Source organism: Coregonus lavaretus (genome assembly GCF_964263955.1).
Source record: "Coregonus lavaretus genome assembly, chromosome: 22".
NCBI lineage: Eukaryota > Metazoa > Chordata > Actinopteri > Salmoniformes > Salmonidae > Coregonus > Coregonus lavaretus.
Window position 1 is genome coordinate 13,962,138 of NC_140009.1, and position 20,931 is coordinate 13,983,068.

Below are 20,931 nucleotides of genomic sequence, written 5' to 3' on the forward strand. Positions count from 1 at the left end.
GAGAGAGAGAGAGAGAGAGAGAGAGAGAGAGAGAGAGAGAGGCTTGCTCGCTCCTGCTGATTTGGTTTATCGTAGAGAGAACTGGCTGAGGTGAGTCAGTCAATGTGTCAGGTTTATGGTCTGTTCTTCAGGGTGAGTTAGTTTTACTTTTACTTCAGATGATTCTGTTCCATCACCATTTCTTTACTTCTCCAAGAGTGTGTGTCTTTAGAGAGGGTTGGGGGAGACTGAGAGAATGTACGGTTACAAATTGTCTGGGATTAACGTTTAGCCAAACCCAATATATTTCCGGTTTGGACAGTATAAGTTGTAGTATGTTATAGTAGTTCACCCTCTCAGTGTTATCTTAGTGCTAATGCTCTGGTTGTTGGAGCGCTAAGGTGGAGCGCTCTGGGAACATTGCTCATTTAATTGTTTTGCCTTGAAATGCAGATAGTGTGTGTGTGTAAGAGAGAGAGCGTGAGATATTTGAGAGAAGGGAGGGGGAACAGGCATATGTAGATAACTGATTTATTCCACATGTGACAGGTCTTTGATGGTTTCAGTATGTTTCATGTGCTTCATGCAGTTTTCCATTCCCACATATTAAAGTACTATATGTTTTTTATATTATGTAAAGAGATGATCTCATCAATTACATCATCTAGTAGTGAGCAGTAAGCACCAATTGAAATGCATTATATAAATGGCTGAAGATTCAGCCCTCCTTACCAGCTTAATGTCACTCTGAGTTTGTGTGGTGTGTGTATGTCTTTACCTCAAGATACCTCCAATTAAGTGTGCGGTGTGTGTGCGTGCGTCTGACATGCGAGTGTGTGTGATGCGCGCACCACTTTGATGCGTGTTATCTAATCTGTGCTCCAGACTCTACCTGTGGAGAGGAGAAGACACTCTGTATCCAGGTTAAGTCGGTAGGCCCCATGCTGGGCTCTGATGGGAGGTGCCGACTGTCAACAAACACCTACTATCTACCTTCCACACACATACACTACATGACCAAAAGTATGTGGACACCTGCTCTTCGAACATCTTATTCCAAAATCATGGGCATTAATATGGAGTTGGTCCTCCCTTTGCTGCTATAACAGCCTCCACTCTTCTGAGAAGGCTTTCCACTAGGTGTTGGAACATTGCTGCGGGGACTTGCTTCCATTCAGCCAGAAGAGCATTAGTGAGGTCGGGCACTGATGTTGGGCGATTAGGCCTGGCTCACAGTCGGCGTTCCAATTCATACCAAAGGTGTTCGATGAGGTTGAGGTCAGGGCTCTGCGGTGGCTAATCAAGTTCTTCCACACCGATCTCAACAAACCATTTTTGTGTGGATCTCGCTTTGTGCACAGGGGGCATTGTCATGTGAAACAGGAAAGGGCCTTCCCCAAACTGTTGCCACAAAGTTGGAAGCACAGAATCGTCTAGAATGTCAATGTACAGTATGCTGTAGCATTAAGATTTCCCTTCACTAGAACTAAGAGGTCTAGCCTGATCCATGAAAAACAGCCCCAGACCATTATTCCTCCCCCACCAAACTTTACAGTTAGTACTATGCATTGGGGCAGGTAGCGTTCTCCTGGCATCCGCCAAACCCAGATTCATCCATCGGACTGCCAGATGGTGAAGCGTGATTCATCACTTCAGAGAACGCGTTTCCACTGCTCCAGAGTCCAATGGCGGCGAGCTTTACACCACTCCAGCCAACGCTTGGCATTGCGCATGGTTATCTTAGGCTTGTGTGCGGCTGCTCGGCCATGTAGCTCCTGACCAACAGTTATTGTGCTGACCTTGCTTCCAGAGGCAGTTTGGAACTCGATAGTGAGTGTTGCAACCCAGGACAGACGATTTTGAAGTGCTACGTGCTTCAGCACTCGTTCTGGGAGCTTGTGTGGCCTACTACTTCGCGGCTGAGCCGTTGTTGCTCCTAGACGTTTCCACTTCACAATAACAGCACTTACAGTTGACCGGGGCAGCTCTAGCAGGGCACAAATTTGACGAACTGACTTGTTGAAATGGTGGCATCCTATGACGGTGCCACCTTGAAAGTCACTGAGCTCTTCAGTAAGGCTATTCTACTGCCAATGTTTGTCTATGGAGATTGCGTGGCGGTGTGGTCGATTTTATACACCTGTCAGCAACGGGTGTGGCTGAAATAACTAAATCCACTAATTTGAAGGAGTGTCCACATACTTTTGTATATATAGTGTATATCGACATACTGTCTACCTGCCACACACACACTATCAGGGAGAAGATGAGGGGGAGAGGGGGTGATAACTAGAGAGAGAGAGACATACTTTACTATTTGGAGTGTAGGTGAGGCCTGTGTGGGGTTGAGAGTGGTGAACTGTTTCACAATTGCCCCATGTGATTTTTGCCCTCATTGGAGAAAAAAAGCTGTTGAGTTGTCCTTTGGCCTGGAACGAGAATAGAAGGTCAAAATATTCTACTCCCGTTGGGTTATTTGCTGCCTTGTGGAAGAAAACCTGCTGCGCTCTCAATACTCTTCTCATAGGAAATTTGCCCCCTCTAGTGGGGTAGATTTTCCACTGTATGTGTCCACTTGTGATAGCTAGGTTCTGCTCTGTTAAAGAAAATGTTTTTTAGTATTATTGTCAATCATTCCAGTCAGATGTTTTGGGAAAGTTCAATATGATTAATTAACATCATTTCTCTCTCTGCCTTCAGGGACGACCCCTCTCCTCATCACCCCTACTCTACAGATTTTCCAAGGGCGGTATGTCCCCAAAAATGACAGCCGCCCAGCACAGAGGAACCACTCCATCCCCATGGGCCGCCCTCACCTCCCCCCATCCTCCACTCCCGCCACTCCCTCCCCCCCTCCCAGCTCCTTCCCCTCCCCCAACGGAACCTCTCTGCTGTGGGATGACCTGAGCAGGACGCTGGCCTTCGCCTGGGAGCTCCATGTCTACGGCTCGGCTGGCCTCTTCCTGCTCCTCCTGGCTGGAGCCGCCCTGGGCCTGGCCCTATCCCCCAGCATGCACTGCCCTCACCGCGGTGCCCTGACCCTGGCCAACGCCCTCCTCCTCATTGTGGGCGCAGCGAGGGCAGCACTGTTCATGATTGACCCCTACGGAACAAGGAAGATTCTTCCCCGGCCTGCAGTGACTGCTCTCTATAACCTCGCTCTGCCATTACTGGTGTGGGCGCAGGCTGCCCTGGCTCTGCTGGCCATGAAGGGGACAGGAGTGAGTCTGTTGCCCTCTGCTCTGGAGCGCCCTCCTCTGGTAGCTGTGTTGGCTGTGTTACAGTGCACCCTGCTTCTGGCTGCTGACCTGCTCTCCCCAGCCCTGTCCCCAGCCGTGCCTGTCACCCTGCAGTCCCTGTCTCTCTGCTGGGGCCTGGCTCTCTGTCTGGGCTACCTGTGCTACGTCTTCCCCCGCCTCCGCCACCCCACTGCCCAGCCACCTGTCCCAGAGGAGGGGAGGGCAGTTAAAGCCTGGCCGGGGGGTAGGAGGACAGGGTTGGTGCTGGGTCGTGTGCTGGCAGTGTGTGCCCTCCTGGGGGTGCTGTGCTGTGGGCTCCACGTCCACGCCACCCTGTGGCTGTACGGGTTGTTGGGGGACTGGAGGCGCTTCTGCTGGGGCTGGTGGCTGGTGCACTTCTGGGCCCGGCTGTTGGAGCTGGCCTGGGCCTTTTCTCTTCTCCTATTGGGATCCTGGGTGTTCTGGAGGCCCCGGGGGGCCCGAGGCAGAGGAGATGGGGTAGCAGGGGAGGGCAGGCTGGGAGGAGATCTCCCCTCCCCTGGACAGTCCTCTGGGTCGACACACAAACACACCTGCTGGGCCAAGATAGTCCAGAGCCTGACAGGGAAGCCCTGTGGGAAGTCAGAGAGTAACGGAGTGGGAGGATCAGTAGGAGGAGGAGGAGGGGCGGGGGAGCTGCCTAATAACTGGGCGGGGCAGGAACGCTCAGGGGCAGACATCAGCAAGAGCCTAATCAGAAACCAGAACCGTGAGGCTCCACCCTCACAGCCACGCTGTGTCAAGGACAGCAACCGTGGCCGCAACCAGAGGGGCATGTCTGCAGAAAGGGGTATGTCTGACGGGTCCACAGGGTCACTGCTGCGGCTGCAGCCGTTAGGCCAGCCCCTACAGCACTCGCTGAGCGGCAGCGTGGAGCAGGAGAAAGAGTCAGGGGTGTCTCTGTATGATTTTGACCTGCGACCCCCCTCCCCCATCGACCTGGGCCGCAGCATCGATGAGGCCCTGCACCGTGAGCACCTCCTCCATGGGGGCAGTTTGTTCCAGCCCCTGTGCGCCCCCTCACCCACTCCTTCCCCGGGTTCAGCTGTCAGCCAGGGGGGGCCCTGGCTCCGCAGGAACAGCGACCCCCAGATCTCTGACAGCAGCGAGGACCGCTCAGCCCGTACAGAGTCCTCCGTGCCACTGGGGGGCAGTGTGCTCAGCAGTGTTCCCAGCAGGCAGGTCACTGCTCCTCCCACGCCCTCTCACCAGGGGCATCGCTGGGCCGGGGATGGGGGGGGCAGTGTCCCCTCCTCAGTGTCCTGTCCCGTTTCCCTTCGGCCCTCCAGAACCTCCACGGTACATCTCCTGCGGGACGAGGGGGGAGACGACACGAGGCCGTTCCTCACCCCAGACTCTGAGACACAGAGTGGGAGGGCAGGCAGGGAGGGAGCGGGAGGGAAGAGCTACCTGGAGGTCAGCAGGCAGGATGACTCAGCCAGCGTCAGCAGTGAGATTATTGACCTCTGAACCCTCAACTCCAACCCAGGACATCTGGACCAATGACCAAGCCCCAAGCAAAACCATCAAGAACTTATGTAATACCTTAACTCTTAGGTGATAACTTTAGCTCTATCTTGTTAACTAGATAGACTTTATCATAAACATTGACTCAACTACATTCGGACTGCCACGTGAATCATGGACAGAGGACTTATTTTATGAAAATGAGGGAAAATACAGAAAAGCTTCCCCTGACTAAAATAGTTGTCTTATATGGGACATTATCCAGTGTTTGCTCTAAATCAGAGTGGTTCAAAGGCTGCTAACCGGACTCAGATTCTGGGGCATAGAGCACAGGTTCGAACAACAGAGCACACACACACTCATGCCTACAGATACACACCTGTGTACCTTTGACTAAATCGCTACATTTCAAGCATCACATACAGCCGCACATACATTCACTCTTTGTAACACTACTGTTTAAGGTGGTCTTGAGAGAACAGAGGAATGGATTGACACAGGATTCATTTTGGTGACGACCCAGGGATTCCTTAAAATATCTATTGGTCATCCCTACCTTTCCCTCTGTGGATCCATTGTTTAGACACAATGTTTTATGGATGTATGTTAAATATGAATGTGGTAGCTCCTACCTTTTATGAAAGCCCTTGTGCTCCCTGTGAAAATGTCTTTATATGAATTTGACTTTGTTTGCGTTGATAGTATTAATCTGCTGTCCTTGATATTTCAACTTGATGCATACATACTTTAATGTGTTTTTAGGATATGTGCCATATACATTGATCACGTCAGTGGTTGTTTTGATGTTATGCTTCAAAATACATTAATAACGCATTACTTGACTGACAATGGTGTCTTTCCGTAGTTCCCCTAGCAGGAAGGTAGCGTAGCAGTCCACACTCCAAAAACATAGGATTGCTGGTTATCGGCTCATCATTTAGTTGCTGTTTCAGTACAGTCTGCCTTGTATGTAAATGTGATGTTTATTACATAAGGAAAAACAACCGCCTAGATATACTACTGCAGAAAGAAAGCGCATTGACCTGTGTAGCTGTGGCTGATGCCTGGAGCTCTAGCTAAAATAGTTCCTGCTAAAACCAGACATTCGAAGACATTGTTGTTTGAAGGTGACGCTGGTACATTTCACCTGCTGATTGTGGTACATTCTATCATCATGGCCGTCAAAGCCTATGACTGCATTTTTAACACTCAATATCACTGGCAACAGTATAAATATACCAATAACATTTTATCAGTTGCAGCATATCAGTGCATACCGTGAACTTGAGTTATTTTTAGCTGTACTCAATGCTCCACACAGTTAAGCAGTGTTGCATTACACAACGCTGACCTACTATGAAGCACAACCCTCCTGTACTATAGTAGTACTTTACAGACGTCTATAAGCCTAGACCTGAGCACTCTAGACTGAAGTATTTTTATTACAGGAAAAAGCATACAAGTATATTATGTAACATAAGAAAGTATGTAAATACTGTTATTTTTTGATGTTTGTAAATAAAGGTATTTACTGTGAGGACAATCTAAAGTGGTCTTGCTGAGGTTTCTGAGGCATAGAACAGTTGTCTACTAAAAGAGTGATAAATGGTCATGACTTCGGGAAGAATATTGGGAACAATGACTGTCCAGCACTAATTTATGATGTTCAGGGCTCCGTTCAGGATAGAAGTGTTGAAAAAGGTTTCACAACAGTACCTGGAACTGCCACAATGGTTAGTGTTTAACGTTTAGGGGTTAAAGAGCAGTGGCAATGGCACACTCTCATTTGGAGCTGCATAATTTCAAAACAGTTCAAAACTGTCCAGTGATCTTGAACGAAGCTCAGAAGTCAATCCTCAGTCCCATATTTCCACTTGAGACCCGGGTTGAGTAAAATAGGCACAAAATGAGAGAACATGTTTTGAAACAGAGTGAAATGGGGAGGTACTACCTGAAGCCGTCCAATAAGAAACTCTCATAAAAATGTTTGTTTCAAAATCCTTCCAAACGTGTCCTACTGAACACAACCCAGGTCCCTGTGTGACATGATCTCCTGTTTCCTGTTTCCTGCCTCCCTCAGGGTCAGTGCAGTCCCTCCCTGTGATGTGAAATGCTTGACTTGTGTGGTATTTACAGTACAGTACAGAACAATGGGGTTGTGTTGTTGTCTACATTCCAATGACCCCGTCTGATTTCAGTGTACTTTGCTGTTTCTCCATTCGCTTTCAGCTCGAGGTACTGTAGAAATCATCCTTATAACCACAGGTCCAGGATCAGATTATCCTACCTCCAATTCTTACCTTAACCATTAGGGTGGGTGAAGAATACCTGACCCTGTATCAGTGATCTGGGGCAACTTCTGCCTCATTTATTTCATTATGGGGTTGAGTTAGGAGGACCTTCATCAGTGACTGACAGTTGTGGGGATGTTTGTGGTGTTTCCTCCACCAATGCGGTATGTGCCATAGTACAGTAAACCAATCCGTTCTCCTCTCCGTACAGTAGTCACAGTTCAGAGGTACAGTAGTAGAGATATTCCAACATATTCATTTCATTAATTTGCTAATTGACTCTGTTTCTATATGAAGTTGTATTATTTTTGTGCTGCAGCCTCAAATAAATATTAGAAATGTGAAAATGTTTTTGATATCAGGTGTTGTTTATTTACAGTAGTTAGACAGTTTGTCTTTGCTGCCCATACTTACAGTATTATGTGTTATTACATTTTTACATGCATTCACATTCTTAAGACCTGTGGAGTGCTTTAGATAATGAAGGCTGTCCTATATTGTTGTGCGAAATCGAAGTTGAGTGTTTTTCATCTTCTTCTTATAGTCTTCTTCAAACTGCTCACTCTGGGCCACAGTGAAATGGTTCTTCCAGTCACCAACCTTTCCTGGAGTGTGACAGACAGACAGGTATAATGATAGTTTGAAAGTTCAGTAGATCAGAAGAAAGTATTCCAATGTCTCCACACCAGGTACCAGCACAAATGTTATGGTGTCTGTGATGACGTTGTGTCTCAGTGTGTTCATGTGTGTCTGTTGTGATAGCTGGAAGAGCTGAGCTCCAGCAGTTTAATATTTATTTATCTCTCTCATTCTCTCTCTCTGTCTCTCACACACACCTTTGCGCATAAAGGGGGATATCTTAAAGTCCATGACTGGGTCGGTGGAGTAGTTGGCCATGCTGTTCTTCTTCATGTTGTCAAACTGCACTCCTCCTCTCACCCTCTCCTTCTCCTCTGCTGAAGTAGACAAACCTAGGAAGGAGCACAGCCTGTCTAGCTCTCTCCCCGTATCCTGTAGGAACACATACACACTAGATATCGACAGTGGAAACAGCTAACCTCCTAGAGCAGCAGTTAGTATGGCTCTTGAGCATATGTGTGCACTGAGATCATTAGACACATCTCAATAATACTGTAACACACACATAGCATCAGTATTCTACTCACCTCAACCATGTCCTCATAGAAGAGGTAGAGGATTTTGGAGTGAGTCTGTTTCTTCTCCCACCAGCCAGTCACATGGTCATACCAGGAACCAAACACCACTGAGCAAGTGCAGAGTAGACAAATTCATGGAGTGCATGGGGACTATTATCACTTACTCATTCAATCACTCCTTTATTCTCTCGTTCACTCACTCTTTCCATCCATGAATCTCTGTAAGAAGTTGTTCCAGTCTCCTGGCTCTGGCTGGGCCTGGTTCATGCGGTCAAAGTGGAAATAAGACACTGCATTGTCCTTGGCATTACGGGCCATATACACTATCTGTAGAGAAAGATTGCATTTATATATAGTGGCTATATAGTGGAGAAACATGGAGGAGAAGTTACAAATACTGTACCCTGCAGTTCTGCTCCCAGAAGGACTTGGGCAGCAACTGGACTGGGAGGTGAGTCTTGATGAGGCGAGGAGAGGTGGTTAAGTTGTCCAGCACCTCCACCCCTAGGATAAACATTAGAATAACAAAGTAGCTGTTTGTATTTGTATTTATTATGTATCCCCATTAGCTGCTGCCAAGGCAGCAGCTACTCTTCCTTGGGTCCAGCAAAATTAAGGCAGTTATACATTTAAAAAACATTACAATACATTCATAACAGATTTCACAGCACACTAAGTGTGTGCCCTCAGGCCCATACTCCACTACCACATATCTACAACACAAAATCCATGTGTACATGTGTGTATAGAGCGTATGTTATTGTGTGTGTGTATGCATGTGTCTGTGCCTGTGTTTGTGTTGCTTCGCAGTTCCTGCTGTTCCATAAGGTGTATTTTTATCAGTTTTTTAAATCTGATTCTACTGCTTGCATCAGTTACCTGATGTGGAATAGAGTTCCATGTAGTCATGGCTCTATGTAGTACTGTGAGCCTCCCATAGTCTGTTCTGGACTGTGAAGAGACCTCTGGTGGGGTATGCATGGGTGTCTGAGCTGTGTGCCAGTCATTCAAACAGACAGCTCAGTGCTTTCAACATGTCAACACCTCTCACAAACACAAGCAGTGATGAAGTCAATCTCTCCTCCACTTTGAGCCAGGAGAGATTGACATGCATATTATTAATGTTTGTGTTCTGTGTACATCCAAGGGCCAGCCGTGCTGCCCTGTTTTGAGCCAATTGCAATTTTCCTAAGTCCCTCTTTGTGGCACCTGACCACACGACTGAACAGTAGTCTAGGTGCGATAAAACTAGAGCCTGTAGGATCTGCCTTGTTGATAGTGCTGTTAAGAAGTTAGAGCAGCGCTTTATTATGGACATACTTCTCCCCATCTTAGCTACTGTTGTATCAATATGTTTTGACCATGACAGTTTACATTCCAGGGTTACTCCAAGCAGTTTAGTCACCTCAACTTGCTCAATCTCCACATTATTTATTAAAACATTTAGTTGAGGTTTGGAGTTTAGTGATGGATATTATCACTGTTCAGCTGTTCCTGTCAGGATAATAAAGTCTTTAGTTACTGCTTTGAAGATATATGCTACAATTTTAACAGAGAAATTACAAAATGGGAGAAGTATGATTACGTTTTCAAATTCTCTATTCTAACCTGGAGGGTAAAGAGGAATGAGCAACTCCAGAAAAGGAACCTTCTCAAAGATGGGTGTCTGACGCTCAGGGGCTGTCTGGCCAAAATACAGCAGGTCTAGAATGTAGGAGACCCATGTGGTACCTAAGAGAGGGATACAGATAGGGGACAGATACACAGTCATTCACTAACCAAAACACTATCTTTAATGAAACATCAACATCAGACTGAGAGAGACCTGCTTTGGGGTAGGTAGCGATGAGAATGTCATCTGGTCTGGCCTGGAAGTTCTGTACATTGTCCCAGTTGTCAGTGAAGTAGTTGGTCATGGAGACTCCATGGAAGTCAAAGAGTTTTGGTCGAGGTGGCAGCTCCATCTGTAAAAGTGGGACATGTCCGGTCAAGGATCACCACAGGAGTGTTTATGCTTGGATGTGAAGTTTTAACAGAATCTTTTAGCGATCCGAATGGTTCTATAATTCAAACATAGAGAGGAATAACGCTCCTTTGATATGCTCGCCTACAAATGTTAACAAAGACTAAGTCTTAATGTTTATTTAAACGATGACAGTAACAATGTACTACACATGATAGTAATTCCTACATACCAAAATAACTGACTAACCCTGCTCTTTCTGAGTAAGATACCTCAGGGTGAATGCACTGCTTACAAAATGTCTCCTCTTTTAGTCTCAGTGGTCCTCCTTTCCTGTCTCCTCCCCCATACTCTCTTCAATCATTTTCTTTTCACCTGTGGGAAAGGGTCTGGTTTGTTCTGGCTCTACTCCAGAGCTGAGGGGGTTTTCTGCTCTCCCTCACAGTATCTCATGTGTCACTACTAAATCACCAGGGGGCACTTACATTACCAGAAATACACCACTAGGTGGCAGCTGACCATAAGAATGGCTGCTGGACACAGGATTTATCAAACTAATTATTAACTAAAGCTTGCCATATGCTTCCCAGTCGAAACAGTTCACGCATATATTATGACAATATTTTGTGACGTTTTTGTAGGTTTTGGTGTTCAACACTATACGGCAGGGTTTTTTTCCGGACATTTCCGTGATTGGTCAACAGTAGGGATTTTTCAATTAAGTGTTTGTTGTCATTCAATGACAGAAGACTAGTTTTCATGTAAATTTTTTCACTTGGGAAATACTGCACCAAACATCTTAGTTAGATATAAAATTACTGAACTAAGACCTCTGCAAAAACGTCCAAATTAATTACAGATTTCTTGAATCTGTAATTAATTCAGCTAGCAGGCTATACGCTACATCGGCAGGACAGAACGGCTGACTCCGGTAAGACAAGGGGTGGCGGTCTGTGTATATTTGTAAACAACAGCTGGTGCACAAAATCAAATACTAAGGAAGTCTCGAGGTTTTGCTCGCCTGAGGTAGAGTATCTTATGATAAGCTGTAGACCACACTATTTATCAAGAGAGTTTTCATCTATATTTTTCATAGCTGTCTATTTACCACCACAAACCAATGCTGGCATTAAGATTGCACTGAATGAGTTGTACAAGGCCATTAATCAACAGGAAAACGCTCATCCAGATGCAGCGCTCCTAGTGGCCGGGGACTTTAATGCAGGGAAACTTAAATCCGTTCTACCTAATTTCTACCAGCATGTTAAATGTGCAACCAGAGGGAAAAAAACTCTAGTCCACCTTTACTCCACACACAGAGACGCATACAAAGCTCTCCCTCGCCCTCCATTTGGCAAATCTGACCATAACTCTATCCTCCTGATTCCTGCTTATAAGCAAAAACTAAAGCAGGAAGCACCAGTGACTCGGTTAATAAAAAAGTGGTCAGATGACGCAGATGCTAAGCTACAGGACTGTTTTGCTAGCACAGACTGGAACATGTTCCGGGATTCTTCAGACAGCATTGAGGAGTACACCACATCAGTCACTGGCTTCATCAATAAGTGCATCGATGATGTCGTCCCCACAGTGACCGTACGTACATACCCCAACCAGAAGCCATGGATTACAGGAAACATCCGCACTGAGCTAAAGGGTAGAGCTGCCGCTTTCAAGGAACGGGACTCTAACCCGGACGCTTATAAGAAATCCCGCTATGACCTCCGACGAACCATCAAACAGGCAAAGAGTCAATACAGGTCTAAGATTGAATCATACTACACTGGCTCTGACGCTCGTCGGATGTGGCAGGGCTTGAAAACTATTACAGACTACAAAGGGAAGCACAGCCGCGAGCTGCCCAGTGACACAAGCCTACCAGACGAGCTAAACCACTTCTATGCTCGCTTCGAGGCAAGCAACACTGAAGCATGCATGAGAGCACCAGCTGTTCCGGATGACTATGTGATCACGCTCTCCGTAGCCGATGTGAGTAAGACTTTTAAGCAGGTCAACATTCACAAGGCCGCAGGGCCAGACGGATTACCAGGACGTGTACTCCGAGCATGTGCTGACCAACTGGCAAGTGTCTTCACTGACATTTTCAACATGTCCCTGACTGAGTCTGTAATACCAACATGTTTCAAGCAGACCACCATAGTCCCCGTGCCCAAGGACTCTAAGATAACCTGCCTAAATGACTACCGACCCGTAGCACTGACGTCTGTAGCCATGAAGTGCTTTGAAAGGCTGGTCATGGCTCACATCAACAGCATTATCCCAGAAACCCTAGACCCACTCCAATTTGCATACCGCCCCAACAGATCCACAGATTATGCAATCTCTATCGCACTCCACACTGCCCTTTCCCACCTGGACAAGAGGAACACCTATGTGAGAATGCTATTCATTGACTACAGCTCAGCATTCAACACCATAGTGCCCTCTAAGCTCATCACTAAGCTAAGGATCCTGGGACTAAACACCTCCCTCTGCAACTGGATCCTGGACTTCCTGACGGGCCGCCCCCAGGTGGTAAGGGTAGGTAACAACACATCTGCCACACTGATCCTCAACACGGGGGCCCCTCAGGGGTGCGTGCTCAGTCCCCTCCTGTACTCTCTGTTCACCCATGACTGCATGGCCAGGCACGACTCCAACACCATCATTAAGTTTGCCGACGACACAACAGTGGTAGGCCTGATCACCGACAACGATGAGACAGCCTATAGGGAGGAGGTCAGAGATCTGGCCGTGTGGTGCCAGGACAACAACCTCTCCCTCAACGTGACCAAGACAAAGGAGATGATTGTGGACTACAGGAAAAAAAAGAGGACTGAGCACGCCCCCATTCTCATCGACGGGGCTGTAGTGGAACAGGTTGAGAGCTTCAAGTTCCTTGGTGTCCACATCACCAACGAACTATCATGGTCCAAACACACCAAGACAGTCGTGAAGAGGGCACGACAAAGCCTATTCCCCCTCAGGAGACTAAAAAGATTTGGCATGGGTCCTCAGATCCACAAAAAATTCTACAGCTGCACCATCGAGAGCATCCTGACTGGTTGCATCACCGCCTGGTATGGCAACTGCTTAGCCTCCGACCGCAAGGCACTACAGAGGGTAGTGCGTACGGCCCAGTACATCACTGGGGCCAAGCTTCCTGCCATCCAGGACCTCTATACCAGGCGGTGTCAGAGGAAGGCCCTCAAAATTGTCAAAGACTCCAGCCACCCTAGTCATAGACTGTTCTCTCTGCTACCGCACGGCAAGCGGTACCGGAGTGCCAAGTCTAGGTCCAAAAGACTTCTCAACAGCTTCTACCCCCAAGCCATAAGACTCCTGAACAGCTAATCATGGCTACCCGGACTATTTGCACTGCCCCCCCACCCCATCCTTTTTACGCTGCTGCTACTCTGTTAAGTATTTATGCATAGTCACTTTAACTCTACCCACATGTACATATTACCTCAACTACCTCAACTAGCCGGTGCCCCCGCACATTGACTCTGCAACGGTACCCCCCTGTATATATAGCCTCCTTACTGTCACTTTATTTTACTTCTGCTCTTTTTTTTCTCAACACTTTTTTTGTTGTTGTTTTATTCTTACTTTTTTTGTTTAAAATAAATGCACTGTTGGTTAAGGGCTGTAAGTAAGCATTTCACTGTAATGTCTGCACCTGTTGTATTCGGCGCATGTGACCAATACAATTTGATTTGATTTGATTTGATTAATTCTCACCATTTTGAGGAAGTGTACTGGCTATGTTGATGATACGCCGTCTCAAGAGAGACAAACTGTAATATTGCCTATTCTTTCTTGTTTTTCAAGCAAATGGCTTTTTAAGTGAGTATGGGAGGCACATACATTTGCTTCACCTTGCCGAGTTCTGCTAGGAACAAACCAAACCTAAGTATGCGGATGCCTTTACACACCTGACCTGAGCCCAAACATACTCAATCACCCAACTTCCATCAAAGCACACACACACACACTCACCTGATAGGTTACTGAATGGGCAGCGTCCTGGGGTAGATAGTGTCTTGTCTTTTCTGTGACCTCAAACTTCCTGCACAGTCTTAAACACACTGTCTAAATCACTTTTCAACAGAGTAGGTGTGTCTTATTCTTACCTGACCAGACACTAGGCTGCAGAGTGTGTGCCTGTGCAGTATGTGAGGCGTGTACACATATCTTTCACCTACTGCATCAACCTTTGATCGCCAGTTGCTTGTTAGCCACCCACAATCAATATAAAAAGATACTCTGTAATGTTACTTGCTTAAGGAGGTCTGGTGAGGATGTCAGATGTCACAGGTCATGGTTCATACAGTAGTTGAGGAGATCCAGAGTAAATCCACCTTTAGTAAGGTAGGTGTTAAGGTTCTCACAGGCATACTGAACAACATGTGTGTGTGCGTGTGTGTGTGTGTGTGTGTGTGTGTGTGTGTGTTTGTGTGCGTGCGTGCGTGCGTGCGTTTGCAAATACCTGGCTCACTTACTGCTTTTGGACATATAAAAACAAGTTCATGAACCTCAAAGTATAATTTTTGGGGGGCATACAATATAAGAGTAATTATTGTTACAGTATCCATACAAAGTAGCACAATTTTAAAACTGTATATTTCAGCACCATAACCCAGTTATATGGCAGTCTATATGGCAGGTCCAAATGCGCCATGAACAGTCAATTAACCTGATTACAACCTCTAGTCTATTGTTCATGATCATTACAACAACCTGCCCGCTTGACCCTATCCCCTCCTCTCTTCTCCAGACCATCTCCGGTGACCTTCTCCCTTACCTCACCTCGCTGATCAACTCATCCTTGACCGCTGGCTATGTCCCTTCCGTCTTCAAGAGAGCGAGAGTTGCACCCCTTCTCAAAAAACCAACACTCGATCCCTCTGATGTCAACAACTACAGACCAGTATCCCTTCTTTCTTTTCTCTCCAAAACTATTGAGCGTGCCGTCTTTAGCCAACTCTCTTGCTATCTCTCTCAGAATGACCTTCTTGATCCAAACCAGTCAGGTTTCAAGACTGGTCATTCAACTGAGACTGCTCTTCTCTGTGTCACAGAGGCTCTCCGCACTGCTAAAGCTAACTCTCTCTCCTCTGCTCTTGTCCTTCTAGACCTGTCTGCTGCCTTTGATACTGTGAACCATCAGATCCTCCTCTCCACCCTCTCCGAGCTGGGCATCTCCGGCGCGGCTCACTCTTGGATTGCGTCCTACCTGACCGGTCGCTCCTACCAAGTGGCGTGGCGAGAAGCTGTCTCCGCACCACATGCTCTCATCACTGGTGTCCCCCAGGGCTCAGTTCTAGGCCCTCTCCTATTCTCGCTATACACCAAGTCACTTGGCTCTGTCATATCCTCACATGGCCTCTCCTATCATTGCTACGCTGACGACACACAACTAATCTTCTCCTTTCCCCCTTCTGATAACCAGGTGGCGAATCGCATCTCTGCATGTCTGGCAGACATATCAGTATGGATGACGGATCACCACCTCAAGCTGAACCTCGGCAAGACGGAGCTGCTCTTCCTCCCGGGGAAGGACTGCCCGTTCCATGATCTCGCCATCACGGTTGACAACTCCGTTGTGTCCTCCTCCCAGAGTGCGAAGAGCCTTGGCGTGACCCTGGACAACACCCTGTCGTTCTCCGCTAACATCAAGGCGGTGACCCGATCCTGTAGGTTCATGCTCTACAACATTCGGAGAGTACGACCCTGCCTTACACAGGAAGCGGCACAGGTCCTAATCCAGGCACTTGTCATCTCCCGTCTGGATTACTGCAACTCGCTGTTGGCTGGGCTCCCTGCCTGTGCCATTAAACCCCACCTCTTTAAGGAATACCTGGGATAGGATAAAATAATCATTTTACCCCCCCCCCCCCCCCAGAAAAAAAACATTGTAAAGTGGTTATCCCACTGGCTATAAGTTGAATGCACCTATTTGTAAGTCGCTCTGGATAAGATTTTTTTGAATCTGCGTATTTCTTCAAAACTCAGTTGTCCTGAGTCTGCATAGAACTGCCAGGACGTAGGATCAATGAAAACACTCACGTTTTTTAATCCTGTATCTCTCAACACATTCACGAAAATAGTAATGACCTCTAAACCTTCCAGCTGCCTACTGGACCCTATTACAACTAAACTACTGCAAGAGCTACTTCCTGTGCTTGGCCCTCCTATATTGAACATAATAAACGGCTCCCTATCCTCCAGATGTGTACCAAACTCACTAAAAGTGGCAGTAATAAAGCCTCTCCTGAAAAAGCCAAACCTTGACCCGGAAAATTTTAAATACTATCGGCCTATATTGAATCTCCCATTCCTCTCAAAAACGTTAGAAAAAACTGTTGTGCAGCAACTCACTGCCTTCCTGAAGACAAATAATGGTTACAAAACACTCCAGTCTGGTTTTAGACCCCATCAAAGTACTAAGACTGCGATTGTGAAGGTTGTAAATGACCTTTTAATGGCATCAGACCAAGGCTCTGCATCTGTCCTCCTGCTCCTAGAACTCAGGACACTGCCCATTCAGTAGCCTATCAGGTGAGTGTGTGTGTGTGTGTGTGTGTGTGTTGACACCATTGTTCACCACATTCTTTTGGAGAGATTGAAAACCCTAATTGGTCTACACGGACAAGTTCTTGCCTGGTTTAGATCTTATCTGTCGGAAAGATATCAGTTTGTCTCTGTGGAAGGTTTGTCCTCTGACAAATCAATTGTGAGTTTCGTTGTTCCTCAAGGTTCCATTTTAGGACCACTATTGTTTTCACTATATATTCTAACCCTTGGTGATGTCATTCGGGAACACAATGTCAACTTTCACTGCTATCTGGATGACACACAGCTGAACATTTCGATGAAACATGGTGAAGCCCCAAAATTGCCTACACTGGAATCCTGTGTTTCAGACATAAGGAAGTGGATGGTGGCAAATGTTTTACTTTTACACTCGGACAAAACAGAGATGCTATTTCTAGGTCCCAAGAAACAAAGAGATCTGCTGTTGGATCTGACAAATAATCTTGATGGTTGTACAGTCGTCTCAAATAAAACTGTGAAGGACCACGGCGTTGCTCTGAACCCTGATCGCTCTTTTGACAAACACATCAAGGGCAGCTTTTTTCCCTTTGTAACATTGCATAAATCTAAAACTTTTTTCTCCAAAAATGATGCAGAAAAGCTCATCCATGATTTTGTCACTTCTAGATTAAACTACTGCAACGCTCTACTCTCCGGCTACCCGGATAAAGCACTACATGAACTTCAGTTAGTGCTAAATACTGTACGTCTGCTAGAATCTTGACTAGAACCAAAACATTAGATCATATTACTCCAGTGCTAGCCTCTCTACACTGGCTTCCTATTAAGACTAGGGCTGATTTCAAGGTTTTACTGCTAACCTACAAATAATTACATGGACTTGCTCCTACCTATCTCCGATTTGGTCCTACCATACAGTGCATTCGGAAGATATTCAGACCCCTTAATTTTTTCTACATTTTGTTATGTTACAGCCTTATTCGAAAATTGATTAAAATGTTTTTTTTCCTCATCAATCTGTACCGATTCTATGGTACATGGTGTATGAGTTGATATATAAATCGACACAAGATTCAAGACCTAGTGCTTTTCAGCTAAAATTATTGTACAGAATTCTTGCCACCAACAAAATGTTGAATATTTGGGGCATACAATCATCGCAGCTCTGCAGAATTTGTTGTGAGGATACAGAATCAATAGATCATTTGTTTTGGTATTGCCCTCAGGTAGCCTGTTTCTGGTCTCAGGTTCAGGAATGGCTGAAAATGCACAGCATTGATCTAAAAAATATACACACACTCTCATTCAAATGCACACATGTGCACATACACGGACACACACACACACACATACATCTCAGATGGTTGAGGGGCAGCTCTTGGAGAACTGTGGGGAGGTGGGCTGGAGGGCTGGTAGCCTGGCGGTTGGGAGCTTGGGCCGGTGGCTGATGAGTCGCTGGTTCGGGTCCCCATTTTTGACCTTGTGGGAGATCTGTCAACGTGCCCTTGAGCAGGGCGTTGACCCTGGTTGCGTCTGTGGGTTGCTCTGGATGGGAGTCTGTTAGATGACTAATATGATGTAGATGTTGAGCGGCTTCACTGCAAGTAGATTGTATGTTTTAAATATTCAATAAAAAAAAAAAACATTTTAAAAAATTGACTCTTCCTAGAGCTGGCTGCCGGGCCAAACTGAGCAATCGGGGGAGAAGGGCCTTGGTGAGGGAGGTGACCAAAAACCCAATGGTCACTCTGACAGAGCTCCAGAGTTCCTCTGTGGAGATGGGAGAACCTTCCAGAAGGACAACCATCTCTGCAGCACTCCACCAATCAGGCCTTTATGGTAGAGTGGCCAGACGGAAGCCACTCCTCAGCAAAAGGCACATGACAGCCCGATTGGAGTTTGCCAAAAGGCACCTAAAGGACTCTCAGACCATGAGAAACAACATTCTCTCGTCTAATGAAACCAAGATTGAACACTTTGGCCTGAATGCCAAGCATCACGTCTGGAGGAAACCTGGCACCATCCCTACAGTGAAGCATGGTGGTGGCAGCAACATGCTGTAGGGATGTTTTTCAGCGACAGGGACTGGGAGACTAGTCAGGATTGAGGGAAAGATGAACAGAGCAAAGTACAGAGAGATTCTTGATGAAAACCTGCTCCAGAGTGCTCAGGACCTCAGACTGGGTCAAAGGTTCACCTTCCAACAGGACAACGACCCTAAGCACACAGCCAGCACAACGCAGGAGTGGCTTCGGGACAAGTCTCTGAATGCCCTTGAGTGGCCCAGCCAGAGCCCGGACTTGAACCCGCTCAAAAATCTCTGGAGAAACCTGAAAATAGCTGTGCAGCGATGCTCCCCATCCAACCTGACAGAGCTTGAGAGGATCTGCAGAGAATAATAGGAGAAACTCCCCAAATACAGATGTGCCAAGCTTTTAGCATCATACCCAAGAATACTCGAGGCTGTAAAGGTGCTTAAATAAAGTACTGAGTAAAGGGTATTTTATTTGTAATACGTTTGCAGAAATGTCTAAAAACCTGTTTTTGCTTTGTCATTATGGGGTATTGTGTGTAGATTGATGAGGGGGAAAAAAAACGATTTAATCAATTTTAGAATAAGGCTGTAATGTAACAAAATGTGGAAAAAGTCAAGGGGTCTGAATACTTTCCGAATGCACTGTATATTATAACAATCGTTGGTTCACTAATGTTTTTATTACCACTATTTACCGCCCTCACACAGGTGTGGGCAATTGTAATTATCACCTAGGCACCTGCATATATATATTTAAAAAAGAAAGGCTTTGGCACATCTCTTGATGCTCTGATAAAGGCGTAACTGCCGAAAAACACATTAGCCTGCCCAGCTGAAAATAAAAAGGTGAAAGGTTTTTTTTTTTACTTCTTGGAGTGCCGCCGTTTCCCAATTTTGTTGAACTTGGGATTTCATTTGAAGTCATGTTCTGTGTATGTTTGATGTGACGTTGATGGAATATTCTCCTAACCCTCAGAAAACTGGACACATGAATGTTCTTGCAACGTCCCATAAAACGCATCTAAAACATTAACTTTGTGTATTCTGAGAACATTGTAACCACGTTCTAGATATGTTCTGCTTGACATTAAGGTAATGTTCTCCTAACTTGAACACCAAAACATGCTAAAAGGGTTGTTGACATGGATAGAATGTTCCCCTAACTAACGGACAACTGGACACTGAAACATTAGGAGAACATGCAAAATACCAACATGCAAAGTCAGGTGTAAGAAAATAGGTTGGCTGAAATGCCAGAGATGTTATCATCAAATGCCCAGACTGAGTTTTTGATAGAAACTGGCTCATAGCACTCATACATGTTAACACCACGGAGCTGTTTGTTGTCACTCTTCTTATGCTGTGTCTTCTCAAAGAGCGCGTCCCTCACCCCCTCGGCCGCTCCAACAGTGGGCTTCATGAGTGCCTCACAAAGCTGGACAAAGAGGTTTTGGAGGTGATTCCAGACGGAGGATGGGACAACCTGTGCGACATTGACGTGGGACGGGTGATGAATTTCACCTACTCACAGTGTCAGACCACTGAGGATGGAATGTATCTTACCCCAGATTAGGTTTTTGTCGTCCCTATGAAGGTATTTGGTTTCCAGACCAACTCAGAGATCATTGATACATGGCTGGAGGAGTGCAGCTCTACGGCTTACACTCTAAATGGTGATGTCTCATACCTACCTGCACTCAACGACAAGTTTTCTATTGACAACCACCGCATTAAGGTTCACCAGGGTGAAAATAACTGCACCACTACTCGTACTCAGGTAAATTACACTAACCTTGGAATAATCGGTCAATACAACTTTATCACCTGAAAGCAAAGTATATTGGTTGATACATTGTTTTAATAACAATTCCAGTGTATGTACCACAAGCATAAAGAAGGCTAATGTAAAGTGAGATTTAACAAGCAGCACAAGCGTTAAAGACAAAAACACATACAAAAATTACATCTCCTTCTCATGTTGTTGTCCCTAGGTACGTAACCATCTGTATACAGTGAGGACTCACCCTGACTTCCCTCTTGACTCTCGTTTTGCACACCAGGCAGAAAAAATTGCAAATGCACTGGAAAACAATCAACTTGTCAGTCAGTCAATCCACTGGCAGAAGGCCAAAAGCACTGCCCCCCACAGTTCAGCCATCACCTCACTGCTATTAGCAATGGGTGCCAGGTTCTGTATTGT

General features: G+C 46.1%; 2 protein-coding genes across 3 annotated transcripts in view; one reads left to right on the forward strand and one right to left on the reverse strand.

Moving 5' to 3' along the window:
• The window catches only part of LOC311149525 (proline-rich transmembrane protein 4-like), a gene marked incomplete at its 5' end in the record, with an annotated part of 57,897 nt that extends 50,545 nt beyond the window's left edge, over positions 1–7,352 (forward strand). The window contains 2 exons of the mRNA XM_084186706.1: positions 2,525–2,528; positions 2,680–7,352. Of these exons, the coding sequence (XP_084042832.1) occupies positions 2,525–2,528; positions 2,680–4,727 (2,052 nt within the window). The 3' untranslated portion in view covers positions 4,728–7,352. The remainder of the gene's footprint in view (positions 1–2,524; positions 2,529–2,679) is intronic.
• Positions 7,353–7,370: 18 nt separating this feature from the next.
• LOC311149981 (cytosolic sulfotransferase 2-like) lies at positions 7,371–14,287 on the reverse strand. 2 transcript variants are annotated; one of them, XM_084187203.1, is made up of 8 exons: positions 14,138–14,287; positions 9,998–10,136; positions 9,781–9,903; positions 8,576–8,676; positions 8,373–8,499; positions 8,182–8,279; positions 7,852–8,026; positions 7,371–7,620 (listed from the first exon to the last, which is right to left on the reverse strand). In XM_084187203.1, the coding sequence occupies exons 2-8, from the start codon at positions 10,134–10,136 to the stop codon at positions 7,508–7,510; spliced, it is 876 nt and encodes a 291-aa protein (XP_084043329.1). In that variant the 5' UTR covers positions 14,138–14,287; the 3' UTR covers positions 7,371–7,507. The 2 variants fall into 2 exon arrangements, with proteins under 2 accessions (XP_084043329.1, XP_084043328.1); XM_084187202.1 differs by lacking the exon at positions 14,138–14,287 and adding an exon at positions 10,385–10,449.
• Positions 14,288–20,931: the final 6,644 nt, after the last annotated feature.

Bases quoted from the DNA above. Each gene is read 5' to 3' on its own strand.
- LOC311149981 (XM_084187203.1), bottom strand. From the start codon at position 10,136: ATGGAGCTGCCACCTCGACCAAAACTCTTTGACTTCCATGGAGTCTCC. The intron at 8,500-8,575 runs GTACAGTATTTG...CTTTCTCTACAG, and splicing joins TCTGGGAGCAGAACTGCAGG to ATAGTGTATATGGCCCGTAA. The intron at 8,027-8,181 runs GTGAGTAGAATA...GTGTTCCTACAG, and splicing joins TCTATGAGGACATGGTTGAG to GATACGGGGAGAGAGCTAGA.